General features: G+C 45.8%; 1 protein-coding gene across 1 annotated transcript; it reads left to right on the top strand.

Moving 5' to 3' along the window:
• Positions 1-15,019: 15,019 nt before the first annotated feature.
• LOC148474500 (uncharacterized) lies at positions 15,020-18,049 on the top strand. Its single transcript, XM_088458590.1, has 2 exons — positions 15,020-15,089; positions 17,277-18,049. Exons 1-2 carry the CDS (start codon positions 15,020-15,022, stop codon positions 18,047-18,049), a joined length of 843 nt encoding a protein of 280 aa, XP_088314716.1.
• Positions 18,050-18,777: the final 728 nt, after the last annotated feature.

Below are 18,777 nucleotides of genomic sequence, written 5' to 3'. Positions count from 1 at the left end.
TAACGGACAAGCCAGCCGGCCTTTTACTTATGGGACACAGGCGCACGCTTGGCGCTGCTCTTTGTTGATGCACGTGCAGCCACAGTGCACACAATTCACAAACACAGAAAAATATATATCTTTTTATTTTGTTTGGAGTGCCCTTTGGGGGTTACAGCACCCTTTAACGGACAAGCCAGCCGGCCTTTTACTTATGGGACACAGGCGCACGCTTGGCACTACTTTGTTGATGCACGTGCGGCTACTGCGCACACAATTCACAAACACAGAAAATATTTTTTTATTTTGTTTGGAGTGTACTTTGGGGGTTACAGCACGCTTTAGTGGTCAATCCAGCCGGCCCTTTATTTATGGGACACAGGCGCACGCTTGGCACTACTTTGTTGATGCACGTGCGGCTACTGCGCACACAATTCACAAACACAAAAAAATATTTTTTTTTACTTTGTTTGGAGTGCCCTTTGGGGGTTACAGCACCCTTTAACGGACAAGCCAGCCGGCATTTTACTTATGGGACACAGGCGCACGCTTGGCGCTGCTCCTTAGTTGATGCATGTGCAGCCACAGTGCACACAATTCACAAACACAGAAAAAATATTTTTTTTTAGCACTTGGGGGGAGCACCCCTGATGGACAGAGCATCCCCTGGACAATACTACAGCACCCCTTTAGGACTGGGACACTGCACAGGACTTTGGAGTGGACACAGCCCCTATGGACAACTGACTGCACAACACAGTTCAGCCAGCCCCTATGGACTTTGAAGTAGTGGACACAGCCCCTATGGACAACAGCAGCACAGCACAACACTACACTGCACTACACTACACTACAACACTACACTACACAGCCCTGCCAGCCCTAACTTCCACCCTCCCTCTTCACTGTCCACAGCCGAGTGAGAAAATGGCGCCGACGCGGGTACCTTATATAGGATCCAAAACCTGCGAGACCCAGAAGGCGGGATAATGACGTTTTGCCTCGATTTCAGATCCGAGTCAGGCGGAAAAAGTCGAGCCTTACTCGGATCGGCCTCGGATCGGGGGGGCTCGGGGGGTTCGGATTTCAGAAATCCGAACCCGCTCACCCCTAGTGTACACACATCACTGGCCCATTAATAAGCTCTATCTGTATATATGTATAGCGCACACACATAACTGGTCCATTAATAAGCTCTATCTGTATATATGTATAGTGTACACACGTAACTGGCCAATTAAAAAGCTCTATCTGTATATATGTATAGCGCACACACATAACTGGTCCATTAATAAGCCCTATCTGTATATATGTATAACGCACACACATAACTAGCCCATTAATAAGCCCTATCTGTATGTATGTATAGCACACGCCCATAACTGGCCTATTAATAAGCCCTATCTGAATATATGTATAGCGCACACATCACTGGCCCATTAATAAGCCCTATCTGTATATATGTATAGTGCACACACATCACTAGCCCATTAATAAGCCCTATCGGTATGTATGTATAGCACACGCCCATAACTGGCCTATTAATAAGCCCTATCTGTATATATGTACAGATGTGCCCAGCTAGTTTATTGCTCATAGCGTGCCATTCAGGCCTCTGTGTCGCGCAATGGAACATTACATGATGGCTGGACTTTGGCGTACCGTGGTATTCTTCAACGAAGGATATGCTACGGCATGTAATACAGCGCTTAACCGCTGGGTGGCGAGTGCTCCACTGTTGTAATTTGTAATGAATACCATACTGTTATTTAGATGGATATCACATTCACGCACTGTATAGTATTTGCATGTTCACACAACCAATCTTTTTAATACCACATAAGCTCTTATAACCAATACTGTAGATTAATTAGATGCATGCACAGCTTTTAATGAGATGGGATGAATTATTCTCTAATGGTGGGGTACTGTGTATATACTGTGTGTACTATTAAAATATTTTGAAAGGAAGACACATTTTTTTATTATTAAAAACAGCAGCGGGTGAGTGGAGTGCACAAGGATGAGCCCGCTATGTGCTGTACTTAATATAGCTGGCTTGTGGGCTAGAGGTTAGGTGATCGCTTTGCAACAGTTCTTGTCCTGGGTTTGAGTCCTGGAAAATAATATATTTTTATTTTTTGCCACTGTCGGATCTGGACACTGTAATGAAACTAGTAGTGGGCTGTTTAAAAGTAAGGCATTACAAACTGATTGTGCATTTAAAACTGCAAACTTGCGCCAAAGCTGGCATGTCAGTGCTGTGGTGGCTGTCAGCTCTGAGGGGTTACAATGGGATCTCTGGCACATGCCCAGTGGAGCCCCTCCATATGCCATGTAGCGCTATGCCATGGCGTATGGAAGATCAGAGCACTGCATGCCCAGTGGATCGGGAGTCACACAACGACAGTGGGATGGCTGTATTACAGTACATACTGACTGTGCGGTTGAAGTTGCACACTTGCGCCATTGTCAGCACTGTCCCAGACTTCGACACTATAGTGATTTCATGACTTCAGAAACTGGTAGTGAGTGGGCTCTGTTTGAGAAAGAGGTCTATGTATTACAAGCTGAGTGTGCTTTTAAACCGCAAACTTGCACCAATGTTGGCACGTCAGCGCTGTGGTGGCTGTCAGCTCCGAGGGGTTACAATGGGATCTTTGGCGCATGCCCAGTGGAGTCATTGCAATGGGATCTCTGGCGCATGCCCAGTGGAGCCGCTCCGTAGCTGTGGCGTAAGGAGGCTCATACAGTAGTAAAGCGAATGCCCAGTGGGTCAGGAGCCACACACAGTGCATCAGGTCCCTTCCTCCAAAGCAAACAAGAGACTTTCATTACCATAATGAAGGACGCTCTGTTAGCCATTTCCTGTAAGCAGCCAGCTCTGCCCTTGTGTCCTGAAAAGGCTACAAATGGTGACCATTGCCAAGGACACCATCCCCCATCTGCTAGGACAACTAAAGTGCCCTATGAATGTGTCTGTACTATATATTAAAAACTGACTGTGCGTTTTAAAGTCACAAAAAATAAAATGCCCTTCAGACCTGCGAGCAGCCTCCGGCAGCGAGCGGGTCTGAATCAGGGCCGCTGTATAGTAAAATGGCTACCAGAGAGCGCCGTTTTACCTCAGGTGAGCTTCTTCTACTTGTGAAGTGGAGAGATAGACCTCTCTCCAACAACCAAAAGAAGCTCGCCTACAGGAGTGCGAGGAGGGAAATACTGGCCAGATTTGCCCATTGCCAAGGACACCATCCCCCATCTGCTAGAACAACTAATGTGCCACTATGAATGTGTCTGTACTATATATTAAAAACTTACTGTGCATTTTAAAGTGCACACTTGCAGCGACGTTGCTGTATTATGTAGAATACAATGTCTAGTGCATTGTGGTTTCATGTAAAATGTAGTTGGGTGGCACAGAGTAGCATAGAAATGGCAGGTGGTGGGAAGTTGAGAAGAGTCTACTTGCTTAAGAATATTGAACTTCAATTGCTCGATATTTATGCAATGCTGTGTGTGCGTTGATACCTGTATGTATTGGTATAAATGACAGAATTCACACACCACCAAGTGATTTCTGTTTAATCCTGTAGTGAAGATGTAAAAAAAAAAAATCATAATAAAAAACATTTTTTTTTTACTCTACCAGGATTTGAACCCAGGATGCCCACACTGCCTTGCATTCTCCTAACCACTACACTACAGACACCTGCCATACCAAGAACTGCACCTGTCATGTGTGTGATGAATGAGCGTCGTGCATCTTGTGTGCGTCATGCATCTTATAGTGGTAGATATGGGCCTGATTCAGAGAGACCAGAGAGTGCTGTTTTACCTCAGGTGAGCTTCTTCTACTTGTAAAGTGGAGAGATAGACCTCTCTCCAACAACCAAGAGAAGAAGCTCGCCTACAGGAGTGCGAGGAGGGAAATACTGGCCAGATTTGGCCGGCGGCGGACCATCAAGGCCCTACAATGCCGCTGGTCGGACTTAGGCCCTGATTCAGAGCCGGACGCTCTGACAGAGCGCTCGCTCTGAATCAGGGCCGTCCCTGCTCCTTTTTTGAGCAGCCTCCTGGCCGCTCGCATAGCTGTGGGTGACCACCCACAGCTATAGCGAGCGGCCAAAATGATGGTCGCGATGGTCAAGACCATCGCGACCATAGGGCTTGCCATGAGACCCTGCGGTAGGGTCTCGCTGCCGCAAGCCCAGGAGTGCTTTTGGCTCTATCAGAGCCAAAAGCACTCCCACTGTCAATCACCATCGACAGCATGCCCCCTTTGGTGCAAGACCCTTAACGACGGCTTGGCCGTCGTTATTCGGGTCTCGTGCATGCGCACGACAGATGCACTTGGGCACCATCAACCCGCTTGCGAGCGATCAGCGCTCGCGAGCGGGTCAGAATCAGGCCCTTAGGGGGTCATTCAGACCCGCTCGCGAGCGGCAGTATGGTTGCAAGCGGGTCAATGTTCCCCACTGCGCATGCACACGACGGAGGGAGCTCCGTCGTGCGCATGTGCGAGACCTGGCGAGCGACGGGCTTTCCATCGCTCCGGGTCTCGCACCAAAGGGGGCGTGCTGTCGATGTTGATTGACAGCACGCCCCCTTTGGTGGGCGTGCCTGCCAGACGGAGGCGTTCCCATGGTAACGCCTACCGTCTGAAGCCGTCCCCACTGACATCACTAGTGATGTCAGTGGGAGTGATTTTGGCTCTGATAGAGCCAAAATCACTCCAGGGCTTGTGGCAGAGAGACCCTACCGCAGGGTCTCCGTCGCAGTCCGATGGTCGCGATGGTCAAGACCGTCGTGACCATCTTTTTGGCCGCTCGCATATGCTGTGGGTGGTCACCCACAGCTATACGAGAGTCCAGGAGGACGCTCCCTTTTCATGGAGGAGGGCCCTGATTCAGAGCGAGCGTTCTGCTCAGAGGGTTCAGCTCTGAATCAGGGCCTTAATTCTCAGGGATGCGCCTTGGCTCCAGAGGATCAGGAGGTGCCTCCTAATTAGTAAGTACAGTATTGCTGTACAATTACAGTAATTACAGAATATAGTACAGTAACAAATACAATGCACTACTGTGACATACACTGTACTTTAGGGTGTTTGATATCTGACAGTGACTGACAGTTGTTACCTTGCACTTGTGTGAACGACAGAGATTTGATTGGCAGGGTCATTAGGTCGACATGGACTAAAGGGCGACACACTATTACTTGGCAGGGCTTGTTTGTATAGTAAACCTACAGTAACAAAAGGCAAGTTGACCCACCATACTGGGTGTGTGCCAATATTGACTGTATTTGGTCGGCCAAAATAATTTGCCAACATTTCATCCATTGTTATCTATTGCCATGTTGGCAAATACTGTGTGTAAATGCCATGGTGTGCCTATAGCCTCCAAGGTACGCTAAAGGCAGCATGGTGGCAATCCTGGCACCCTGCAAGGCAAAAGCACAGCTCGTAGGGTTGCGATAGTGCTGCCCACAGAGCCTCTGTGTCAGGTAGCACCAGTTGGACATACAGTGCCCAGGGCCGTAACTAGGGTAGTGCGACCTGTTCCATGGCACAGGGCACCGCAGGGCAGGGGGCGCAGTTTGGGCCTGTCAATTTTCCTGTTTGTTATCATTTTCACTAGTAGCTTCCACTTATTTTATCCCCAGCATCTCCTGGCCTCCCCTATCTCTTCCCTGGCCCTTCCCCATGAGGCCATGGCCCTTTTTCGGGTGTGTTATCACCCTATTTAAAAAATAGGGGGATGCCAATGCTCTTTCTGGCACACGGCACCAATAAGTCTAGAAAGGGCTCTGACAGTACCTTCTGTAATTACACTGTTTTTTGTTTGTTTTCTACCATACTGTACCAGCTGCACAGACTAGTTTTTGTACTACAGTACTGTATACTGTATTTGTTTGTGTTGTTATTCAGGTAGAGACTTTTCGTACAGTTGGGTTTTTGGTATAGTCCAATTGTTTACAATCAAACTTTACTGTATAGTACTGTACATTACAGTGTTTTTTTTTGCACAGGAACAGAAAGGTGGCTTTTTCATGAGGCCGTAGCTGCCTTCAGGCGCCCTACAATGCTTCGTAAGTACTGTACTGTATGTTTCGGTGACTTTAGGCTCTATTTATTAACATTATTTTGACTAAAATAAAGTGAAAAAGGGTGTTTTCACACCCTTTTCACATTATTTTAGTAACACCTATAGTTATTACAGGGCAATTGGAGTAGAATTCGTAAAATTCTACTCATCCCCTAAGTATCACTTATTTCTAGTAATCAGATCGCATTTCCTATAATTGTAATGGGAAATATGATCCGACCAGAGTTACTAAAAATAAAATGTGAAAAAATATCGGGGAAAGCCCTGTGATAATAACGCCACCTGGAGGTCTCCCCCGGTTACCGGCCTCCTGTCCTGCTCTAACGGGGAGAGCAGAGCCGGGAGTCGGTTCCAGTAATCAGCTGTGTGGTCTAAACAGACCGCAAGCTGATTACTGTAAAAAAAAAGAAAAAAAAATTAGTAAAAAAAAAAAAATTACTTACCTGACTCCAGGGACCGGTGATCGGGCCTCCAGTGATGACTTCCCTCCGGTCAGCTGGTCTCCCATAGTGCACTGCTGCCCGGTCATCAGGTGATCGGGCCCCAGTGCAGTATGGGAGATCACCTGACCGGAGGAATGGAGAACATCACCGGAGGCCCGGAACATGCAGGTAAGTGTAATTAAGGGAGAGGGGGGTCGCGGGGGGGTCCGTGATCGTGGGGGCAGGGCTTAGCGCCAGGGGCGGGGCTTAGCACCGGGGGGGTAGCAGCGGCGACCGGTCGGCGCATGCGCGGGCACTTAATCATGGTATTTTTTGCAAAAATGCCGTGATAAGGCTCCGAAGGGGATTTGCAGGGACAGAGCTTTATCGCAAGCTCTGTCCCTGTAAGGGATTTGTAGTAAATCCCTGTGATATTGCCTGAATTCGCAATGCGTATTCACTCGGTAATATCATACTACAATCTGCATTCAATATGTGGATTGTAGTAAATAGAGCCCTTTGACTTATACTGCCAAAAAAGTGTAATACAGTAGTTCGCTTAGGCATACCTCCCAACTGTCCCGCATTCAGCGGGACAGTCCCGTTTTTATGGGGCTGTCCCACCCGCGGGCCACAGTACCTCGCGGTGGGGGGGGAGTTGGGGGAAGCATACACCGCTACTCTGCATAGCAGAGCAGCGTGTATGCAGAGCAATAATAGACACTGTGCTCATGCGCACAGCTTCTATTCACAGTACAGAGGGTAGCCCGGTTGCAGGCCAGCATCTGGGAGATGCTGGGCACGCCTCTTAGTGATGAAAACAGGTTGTGCCGATAGACCACGCCCCTTTACAGACAAGCCACAACCCTTTTCGGAAGCTCGTGCGGATGTCCCGGGCGACAATAATCAAATCTTGGGAGGTATGGCTTAGGCTCCATTTACAGTATTGACATTTGTTAAATTCTTCTGTGTCAAAATTACATTATGTTTTTTTTTCACAAATCAGCCCCACTACCGCCGCCCTTCCAGGCCTCAGCCCCCCACCTCCCAGGAGCCTGCACTCGGGCCCAGCCACCTTGCCAGGCCGCGTAAACACTGTACTGTACACTACATTGTCTTCTACAGTATCTCTCTCCTTTTTTTCCTTTTCATAGTGTCTCTCTCTCTCTCTCTCTCTCTCTCTCTCTCTCTCTCTCTCTCTCTCTCTCCTGTACTCCAAAGACGCATCTCCAATGACAGTTGGAAGCTGATTGGCTGGCACCTTATCACTTTCTTATCACTTTTCACTCTGTCTCGTAACACTGCTTAGTAAATTGACCCCCAATTCTTTCTGTACTGTACTTGTTTTCTTTTTTTAATTTCCAGTACTGTACAGTATGTTTCGGTGACCTGTATTAAGGGGCTTACACAGCAGACGATTTGCATGAACGATAATATGGTTCAATGATATATTGTTCATATCGTCTAGTGTGTATACAGTAAATCACCAAGGATGCATGGGCATGCTCCCCCGAGGCATCAACGATATCCCCAGTGGCCTGTACATGCAGCCCAATCTGGGAATATTGTTAACGATGCCATGCTGGCGAATGCAGCATGGCCTACTATATCCTCCCACCCCTTCGTCTTTCCTCGCTGCCAGCATCAGCAAGTTTGCATAGAGTCACTTGACGATGCCGGCACCGCTGCCGGGCCCGTGGCGAACAATATCGGCTCATACACACCTGGTCTAGTGTCCAAGGGCCATACTGTACAGTAAGTGGATACTGTCAATAAAGTGTAACAATACTGTAGTAATAGTACTGTCAGGCTGAATTTATTGACATTTTTCCACATTGTTTTGAGGCAAAATGACATGGGTTTTTTTTTTACCCACAGTGCCACAAATTGAAGGTCCTCAGCCCTCCCAGCCCGGGCCCAGTCGCCTTGCCAGGCCGCGTAAGTACAGTACTTTACACTACATTGTTTTCTATCACTCTCCTTTTTTTCCCTTGTCAGTCTCTCTCTCCTTCTCCTGTATTCCGGTGAAGAGTAATAGTACTGGCAAAAAAGTGTAATAGTACGGTTAGGCTCCATTTAGAGTATTGACATTTGTTAAATTCTTCTGTGTCAAATTTACATTATGTTTTTTTTTATCACAGATCACTGCCGCACTTCCAGGCCCCAGCCCCTCACCTACCAGGAGCCTGCACCCTGGCCCAGCTGCCTTGCCAGGCCGCATAAGTACTGTACTGTACACTACATTGTCTTCTATCTCTCTCCTTTTTTTCTTTTCACAGTGTCTCTCTCTCCTGTACTCCAAAGACGCATCTCCAACCTCTTCTCCTTACAAACTAATTCTTTCTGTACTGTACTTGTTTTCATTTTTTATTTTCCAGTACTGTACAGTATGTTTAGGTGACCTGTATTAAGGGGCTTACACACCAGATGATTTGCATGAACGATAACAATATGGTTCAATGATATATTGTTCATATTGTCTAGTGTGTATGCAGTAAATCACCAAGGATGATTGCACGCGCTCCCTCGAGGCATCAACGATATCTCCAGTGGGCTGTACATGCAGCCCAATCTTGGGATATTGTTAACGATGCCATGCTGGCGAATGCAGCATGGCCTACCTTCCCACCCCCTCATCTTTCCTCACTGCCGGCATCAGCAAGTGTGCAGAGTCACTTGACGACGCCGGCACCGCTGCCGGGCCCGTGGAAAACAATATCGGCTCATACACACCTGGTCTAGTGTCCAAGGGCCTTACTGTACAGTAAGTAGATACTGTCAATAAAGTGTAATAATACTGTAGTACAGTAATAGTACTGTCATGCTGAATTTATTGACATTTTTCCACATTGTTTTGAGGCAAAATGACATGGGGTTTTTTTTTACCCACAGTGCCACAAATTGAAGGGCCTCAGCCCTCCCAGCCCTGGCCCAGTCGCCTTGCCAGGCCGCATAAGTACAGTACTTTACACTACATTGTTTTCTATCTCTCTCCTTCTCCTGTATTCCGGAGAAGTGTAATAGTACTGGCAAAAAAGTGTAATAGTACGGTTAGGCTCCATTTACAGTATTGACATTTGTTAAATTCTTCTGTCTCAAATTTACATTATGTTTTTTTTTATCACAGATCACTGCCGCACTTCCCGGCCCCAGCCCCTCACCTACCAGGAGCCTGCACCCTGGCCCAGCCACCTTGCCAGGCCGCTTAAGTACTGTACTGTACACTACATTGTCTTCTATCTCTCTCCTTTTTTTCTTTTCACAGTGTCTCTCTCTCCTGTACTCCAAAGACGCATCTCCAACCTCTTCTCCTTACAAAGTAATTCTTTCTGAACTGTACTTGTTTTCATTTTTTATTTTCCAGTACTGTACAGTATGTTTCGGTGACCTGTATTAAGAGGCTTACACACCAGACGATTTGCATGAACGATAACAATATGGTTCAATGATATATTGTTCATATTGTCTAGTGTGTATGCAGTAAATCACCAAGGATGATTGCACGCGCTCCCTCGAGGCATCAACGATATCTCCAGTGGGCTGTACATGCAGCCCAATCTTGGGATATTGTTAACGATGCCATGCTGGCGAATGCAGCATGGCCTACCTTCCCACCCCCTTCATCTTTCCTCACTGCCGGCATCAGCAAGTGTGCAGAGTCACTTGACGACGCCGGCACCGCTGCCGGGCCCGTAGAAAACAATATCGGCTCATACACACCTGGTCTAGTGTCCATGGGCCTTACTGTACAGTAAGTAGATACTGTCAATAAAGTGTAATAATACTGTAGTAATAGTACTGTCAGGCTGAATTTATTTACATTTTTCCACATTGTTTTGAGGCAAAATTACAAATTGAAGGGCCTCAGCCCTCCCAGCCTGGGCCCAGTCGCCTTGCCAGGTCGCGCAAGTACAGTACTGTACACTACATTGTTTTCTTTCTCTCTCCTTTTTTCCTTTACAGTGTCTCTCTCTCTTTCTCTCTCTCCTGTACTCCAAAGACGCATCTCCAACCTCTTCTCCATACACATTAATTCTTTCTGTCCTTGTGTGTTTTTTTTATTTTTTAGGTAACAATCTATGGGCATGACTCAGAGACGTTCGCTAATGCCATCGCAGCTGCTGTGCAATAATATGAAAATGATGCAGACGCCGGGATATGTATTGGGATGTCCACAGACGACTTTGCAAATCCAGGTATCTATGTACAAAGAGGCGCAGCATCGTTTGCAGATGCCTCCATGTTAGCGGTTCTCAGTATATATATATATATATATATAAATATATACATACATATATATATATATATATATATACATACATAAACACACATATATATACTGTATATATTATATATATATTTATATATATACATACAGAAGATTGCAGTTTATAGGCGGCACTCGCAGCTGTGCAATCAGTGAAAAGTCGGAGATCCCGCTCCCCTCAAGTTCAACGTTTCAAATTTATTTAACATTTTTCATCAGGAACAATAAAAACAAACAAAATCTTACCTTAAATACATGTGCTAATCACCCACCAGACCATGTGCACCCGTCACCGCTTGTGTCCGGACTTCCGCTGACGTCACTGAATGCGTGCTGTCGCGACGCGTCTGACGTCAGAAGCCGGAGAGGTTGCTTGGCAACACAAGCGTGTGTGTATCCAACACCATGGTAACGGCGTAGGACCCTCACACAGAGCTTACAAGAGACTGGCTGTAAAATAACATAAAACAATAAGGAAAAGTGGCTGTATCAACATGCTAGTTAAAACATGCAGATAAAAGAACACAATTAAGTCTGTCTACCTAGGCACGATGTCTATAATGGGCGAATTACAAGAAACATGACAAAGAGAGATATTCATTTAGGCCAAATGGTCTGACCGTATTAAGGTCATAGATCCACTGAGCCTCTTTTTGTAATAAACCCTTAGCGCGGTCTCCTCCCCTAACATCAACTGGCACAAAATCAATCATCTTGTATTTTAAACAGGCAAGACTATGCTTGCAGTCATTAAAATTATGGGCCACAGGTTGTTCTGTAGTCCTGCCCTAAAGAGCCAAGCGGATAGCGCTCCAATGAAGCGCCACTCGCTCATTAAATTTCCTAGTGGTTTTTCCTATATAATATAGACCACATATACACCTGATAAAGTAAATTACAAACTGACTACTGCAAAATAATCTATATTTTATCTTGTATTCTTTACCAGAATGGGGATGATGAAAGGTATCCCCTACTTCTAGATAGCTACATGTGGTGCAGCCTAAACACCTATAGTTCCCATATTTGCGGGACAAAAACATAGTCCTTAATACTTTTGCCTCGTTTGTAACACGATACCAATCTATTGTCTTTCAATAATGGTAATGTAGTATCCATATTGATCAATGGCCCAAATTTCTTGGCAGTTCTAGTAATCCTATCACTTGCTGTATAAAATTGGTTAATAAAAATCATGTTCTTGTCCACGTATTTTGACTCTGATTTGCGTAAGGTGTCCTTCCTGGGAATAGCTAATGCTTTGTTCTTCACTTCCGTTAGCAGTCTTTTAGAGTATCCTCTCTGTAAACATCAAAAAAAAGAACAATATTTTAATTGTTTGTGTAGCACACTTTGAGGGTGTCACCACCCTTTAACAGACAGACGCACGCTTGTCGCTGCTGCTTTAAGGATGCAGGTGCGGCTACAGCCCACACATTTCACAAAGACCGAAAAAAAAGAACAATATTTTTATTGTTTGTGTAGCGCACTTGAGGGTGTCACCACCCTTTAACAGACAGACGCACGCTTGTCGCTGCTGCTTTGAGGATGCAGGTGGAATCGAGACGGGATTTGGAACCGGGGACACACTACCTCCATCAATTGTCTAAATCCCACTGCACTAATGGCGGATACCGGACGCACGTCTAACACCAACATAGCAGTCAAGGCCTCAGTTATACGTTTTGCTTCAGGATGACTGCTGTTGTACTTCATCCTCATCGCTAGGGACTGTTGGAGGGTCAATTGTTTAGTAAAAGTAGTGATGTTCCTACTTCCTCTCTGGGATGATGAACAACTCCCAGCAGCAGCAATAGCACTAGGAGGAAGTGGTTCTTGATCTTTCCCTATTTTATTTTTATCGGAGAAAGTTTGGTCCTCCATTTATGTTATATTGATATATACGTGCGGCTAAAGCGCACACAAACACAGAAAATATATTTTTATTTTTGCTGGAGAGTAGTGCACTTTGTGGGTTACACCACCCTTTAAGAAATGAGCCAGCAGGCTCTTTACTTATGGGACACAGGCGCACGCTTGGCGCTGCTCCTTTGTTGATGCACGTGCAGCCACAGTGCACACAAGTCACAAACACAGAAAATATATATTTTTTTGGTTTGGAGTGTACTTTGGGGGTTACAGCACCCTTTAACGGTCAAGCCAGCCGGCCCTTTACTTATGACACAGGCGCACGCTTGGCACTACTTTGTTGAAGCACGTGCGGCTACTGCGCACACAATTCACAAACACAGAAAATAATTTTTTTTTTGGTTTGGACTGGAGTGTACTTTGGGGGTTACAGCACCCTTTAATGGTCAAGCCAGCCGGCCCTTTACTTATGACACAGGCGCACGCTTAGCACTACTTTGTTGATGCACGTGCAGCTACTGCGCACACAATTCACAAACACAGAAAATATATATTTTTTTGGTTTGGACTGGAGTGTACTTTGGGGGTTACAGCACCCTTTAACGGTCAAGCCAGCCGGCCCTTTACTTATGACACAGGTGCACACTTGGCATTACTTTGTTGATGCACGTGCGGCTACTGCGCACACAATTCACAAACACAGAAAATAACTTTTTTTTTATTTGGACTGGAGTGTACTTTGGGGGTTACAGCACCCTTTAACGGTCAAGCCAGCCGGCCCTTTACTTATGACACAGGCGCACGCTTGGCACTACTTTGTTGATGCATGTGCGGCTACTGCGCACACAATTCACAAACACAGAAAATATATTATTTTTTTAGCACTTGGGGGGAGCACCCCTGATGGACAGAGCACCCCCTGGACAACACTACAGCACCCCTTTAGGACTGGGACACTGCACAGGACTTTGGAGTGGACACAGCCCCTATGGAGAACTGACTGCACAACACAGTCCAGCCAGCTCCTATGGACTTTGAAGTAGAGGACACAGCCCCTATTAACAACAGCAGCACAGCACAACACAGCCAGCCCCTATGGACTTTGAAGTAGTGGACAACAGCAGCACTACACTACCCTACACAGCCCAGCCAGCCCTAACTCCCACCCTCCCTCTTCACTGTCCACAGCCGAGTGAGAAAATGGCGCCGACGCGGGCACCTTATATAGGATCCAAAACACGCGAGACTCGGAAGGCGGGATGATGACGTTTTGCCTCGATTTCAGATCCGAGTCAGACGGGAAAAGTCGAGCCTGACTCGGATCGGACTCGGATCGGGGGCGCTCGGGGGGGTTCGGATTTCAGAAATCCGAACCCGCTCACCCCTAATTACAACCAGTGCGGGACGCCGCCATTTGCTACTGTACGGGACTTCCTTGACAACACACACATCCTGGTCCAATAAGACTGTAGACCATAGGTCCAGCAAAGGGGACGTGCAGAAGTAAGGGCCGCACGACAAGGAGCCCCCCTCAAAGGGTCCACCCACTCCCTGACCAGGATCACACGGAACCATCTGTCCATCCCCAACCCCACAAACGGAACCACCTGGGGAGCATTGTGCCTCACCTAATAAACAGGTTGGATTCAATTCACAGTGTCTGGCTCATCCTTTACACACCTCATACCAACCCACACTGTACTCATACACTGTTACACGCCACCCCCCCTCCCCAGTCGCCCTCCTCCCCCCTCCACCCCCCCTCCATACACACACACCAAGGAGCGCACGTGTACCTTTTCTCTTTCAGCATAAACCAACAGGATCCGGTACTCCTGTTCCACGTGTAGCACCACTTTATCCCCCACCCCACCTTTCCCCCCAGTCGCCCCCTCCTCCCCCACACATCCATTAGATTCACCCACCAGAGCCTGGAGCGCGGACCACTCTGCTTATTATACATAGGGAGACATTTTGAGCTCTTCCAGATATATAATATATAAAGTATAACTGATAACTAATTTGCACATTATTGTGGAATGATGTTATCATCAATGGTTAGCACCATTAATGGAAATACATAGACTAAGCAGCTGGCTCTCTCCCTGCCAGTATGGCAGTGTGACTTCTGTGATGTCACTGTGTGATCCATTATGACACGTGAGCAGGTATAAAGCACCAGAGCATACTGACATCAGTGGCATTTCTTCAGTTGAGGCACTTGTTGCTGAAGCTGTTTTGCCTTTCCAGAGCGAATTGCTGATAATTATTATATATAACTTTCAGTAGTTTATAACTGTGTTCAAGCACCATAACATTTGTGCTTTTCCTGAACTTTTTTATTTATTTATTTATTTCTATATTAACATCTGAATGAAATGAGTCGCAGAGAACTGAGAGTTCTTCTGGAGGACCAGAGACATTGGGCGAGGATACATGGAGATCTTGGTGAGTAAAATGTTTAGGGCAGTAAAACCAATCTAGATCAATCTGTGGGGCCTGTTAGCTGTACATTAGCCCCATATCCTACCTCACACTTTTTGTTATTTATTCTTACAAGTTTATACATAGGATATTTGGGGATACTGTTGGTAAATGAAACGATAGCACTGAAGAGTGACTTCACACCTAGAACAAGGCCATTTTAGAATAATCATTCAGTTGCTGGAGCCAAAGAGGGTATTGATGTCTTAATGACACAATATGATTTTTGCCTTGTGCTCTGCATGCGGGAAAAGAGGTTGAGGGATTTGTGTATGAGCAGCTAAACGGAGATGGCAACAGCTACTGTAGGTTGGCCCAAAGTTATATAGAGTTTCAGTGTTCACTAAGTCATTGTATCATCTAATTAGATTGTAACCTCTTATGGGCAGGGCCCTCGCAAACCCTCACTTTCTTGTGTGTATTTATTTTGTTTTCTGTGCACGCTGATTTATTTGTGTCCTGTTTTCCCCACTGTCTGGTGCTGTGGATCACTGTAGTGTCTTATAAATCCACAACAATTATAATCTGTAGAGCAGGTGTCCTATGAAGCAAAAGGAATTATCCCAAGTGTAGGAAGTTTCCAAATTGCCATGTCCCCAGCGGGTGATTTTATTATAAATACACAATTTGTTTTAATGCCTCCTAATAAATCGGCACAATAGGGGGCTGACTGGACACTGGAAATGGGACTATACCACTGTAATCACAGTTGGGAGGTATGGGGTCAGGATAATGTCTATGTATTACTGGATGATTCCGTCAATGCAGAGTTGGCCACAAAATTAGTGCATTTTGGGGGTCAAAAAAGTGTACACAACACCTGAGTATATGCAGCAATATGCAATAAAGTCCACCAGCCTTTGCCAATTCAGCACATTCCCTAGGGAATTGGGCAAGCCAACCCTCTCCCCCTCACCAGGAGAAACCAGCCCCGTGCTGATGGCATTAGGACCCTTCCCAAACACCCCTGAATGGTAGTAAGCCATCATGCCTAAACTGTTGGGCATGCTGGGGCTCCTCATATTTCTTCCATGCTTTTGTGTATAACTCATACAGTAGGTGATGCTAGACTTGAATGACAGTCTGTAACTTTGTGCCTCTAATCAAACAGAGTGGCTTCACTCTGACTAGTTAGAGCGTGAGAAAAGCCATTCTGATTGGTTAGAAGTACATATAATGTACAATTATACAATATACTACTTTCATACATTTTATCAAAAAGGAGGAACCCCCTAACCCTTCCCTGGATCTAGGTGAGCAATAATGTGGCAGAAAAGGAATGTGTTGGGGAGTATTTAGTTAACCATTTAACTGATGGTAACTTAAAAAAAAAAGTATTATAAATTAGAATTTCTTATTTAGGTTAATAAATACTCATATCTATTAAACACTTTTTTTTTTTTCAACATTTTAGTAAAATTATATGTATTATCCTCCCACCCCTGTAGCATTTTCCTATCACCCTTGTAGAAGGTGACCAAAATATATCATCAACACCCCCCCGTAGTGTCAATGGCCCTGTAGCATTATATCCCCATCACTCTTGTAACATGAACCCGCACGCCTCATTGTACGTAGAACTGCATTGTACCATTACCCCCCTCCCTCCCCCCACAATAATAGGTCCCCCAAAACATATATGGCTTTAAGTGGGCCCCCCTAGTAACCATAGATGTCCCCTCACTCTTTACCCCCTCCACCTCTCATATATGCAGATGGCAGTGGAGCCTCTGTGAGATGGGACCAATCAGTCCCCATACTGAGCTCTGCACTTGGAGGGGATGAATATCACACATCAGCCTCATGACATAGAGCTAAGAGGGGAACTATCAGCAGGTTTAGATAATCTATAGTATATTCACACTCCCTTAGTATAAATTGTCTCTGTGAGAATGCTCCTTCCCAGCCATGTTCCCTGATAATGTACATACTATCAGGATATGTCTCACTATGCATCGCCTGTACTTACATGCCACCAGTTTTTTGAGCATTTACAGGACGCAAATATGCAAAAACCTCTCCACAAACAAGCGTACATTTACCCTCTACCAGGCCCAATACATGTAAATATTATTGCTGTAGTTCATGATACTGTTTGATGTTTATATGTTATCTGAGGGTAGTTATTATAGCTAAGATATATCTTTTCAGATGAACCCATCATATATGATGAGAGGCTGCGCTCAGAGCGGAGAAGAGCTGTAATGAGGAATAGACATCATAATGCTACAGACAGGAGCCGATCTCCGCAGCATCGTGGGCGCTCACACACCACCAGAACACAGCCTACTCTACATTCTGGGCAATCTCAAGGCATTATGACTGAGAGACCAAGCCAAAACTCCAGCACTGGGACCAGTGAGCCTCTCCAAAACCCCAGCACTGGAACGAGTGAGCCTCTCCAAAACCCCAGCACTGGGACGAGTGAGCCTCTCCCAAACCCCAGCACTGGGATGAGTGAGCCTCTCCCAAACCCCAGCACTGGGACGAGTGAGCCTCTCCCAAACCCCAGCACTGGGACAAGTCAGCCTCTCCCAAACCCCAGTGCTGGGCCAAGTCAGGCTCTCCCAAATGTGAGTCCTGGGCCAAGTCAGCCTCTACCAACCCCCAGCCCTGGGCCAAGTCAGCCTCTCCCATACCATCAGGTATCTGCTGAAAATAGGCAAATTATCTCGGCCGGCCGTTGGACACAACAATTCAACAGACTCCCATCCCACATTATCACCGAGAGTGTAACCAGGGAATCCTGTTCAATTTGTTTAGTGAATTATGAGAATGGGCAGCAGGTTACAGTTTTACCTTGCAGACATATATTCCATCCCCGTTGCATTGCACAATGGATCCGAAGAAGGCAAAACTGTCCTCTGTGCCGCAGCCTATGCTTTCCGCAGAGAACATGGAGAGAACGTTGTTGTATCTTATGAATTCCAAAGGAAACGAAGCAGTAAATATTGCCATAACACCAGGCTGGTAAAATGCCAAATGGACTTCTTGCCCTGGGCGCAACTACCGACCCTGTCAAGTTCATCTTAAGTTGCTGCTTAATCAAACTGCAGCCTTCCACCTATTCCTGAATTCACTGCTACTTCAAGATCATCTCAAGTTGCTGCTAATCTAACTGCAGCATTCCACCTATTCCTGCATTCACTGCTACTTCAAGATCATCTCAAGTTGCTGCTAATCTAACTGCAGCATTTCACCTATTCCTGCATTCACTGCATTCAGCAAGTTGCTGCTGAAGTAAATGGAAGAATTCTACATATTCCTGCATTTACTGCTTCTACAATTTCATCTCGAGTTGCTGCTTAATCCTATTGCAACATTCTACCTATTCCTCTATTTTATGTTAATTCAAAATCAACTAAAGTTGCTGTTTAATCAGACTGCAGCATTTAACTAATATTTGCATCATCCCAAATTGCTGCTTAATCATATTATGGATTCCACATATTCCTGAATTAACTATGTCTACCAATTCATCTCAAGTTCTTGCTAAATCAGACTTCAGCATTCCACCTATTTCTGCATTCACTGCTACTTCAATTTAATCTCAAGTTGCTGCTTAATCAAACTGCAGCATTACACCTAGTCCTGCATTTACTGCTACTTCAAGTTCAACACAAGATGCTCCTTAATCAGACTGCAGCAACTC

The sequence above is a fragment of the Taudactylus pleione genome, unplaced genomic scaffold (genome assembly GCF_031769625.1).
Source record: "Taudactylus pleione unplaced genomic scaffold, aTauple2 ptg000842l, whole genome shotgun sequence".
In the NCBI taxonomy this organism is placed as follows: Eukaryota; Metazoa; Chordata; class Amphibia; order Anura; family Myobatrachidae; genus Taudactylus; species Taudactylus pleione.
The sequence above is the reverse complement of the archived record's forward strand: the minus strand, read 5'-3'. Positions and strand labels throughout refer to the sequence as shown.

Bases quoted from the DNA above. Each gene is read 5' to 3' on its own strand.
- LOC148474500 (XM_088458590.1), top strand. From the start codon at position 15,020: ATGAGTCGCAGAGAACTGAGAGTTCTTCTGGAGGACCAGAGACATTGG. The intron at 15,090-17,276 runs GTGAGTAAAATG...ATATCTTTTCAG, and splicing joins GAGGATACATGGAGATCTTG to ATGAACCCATCATATATGAT.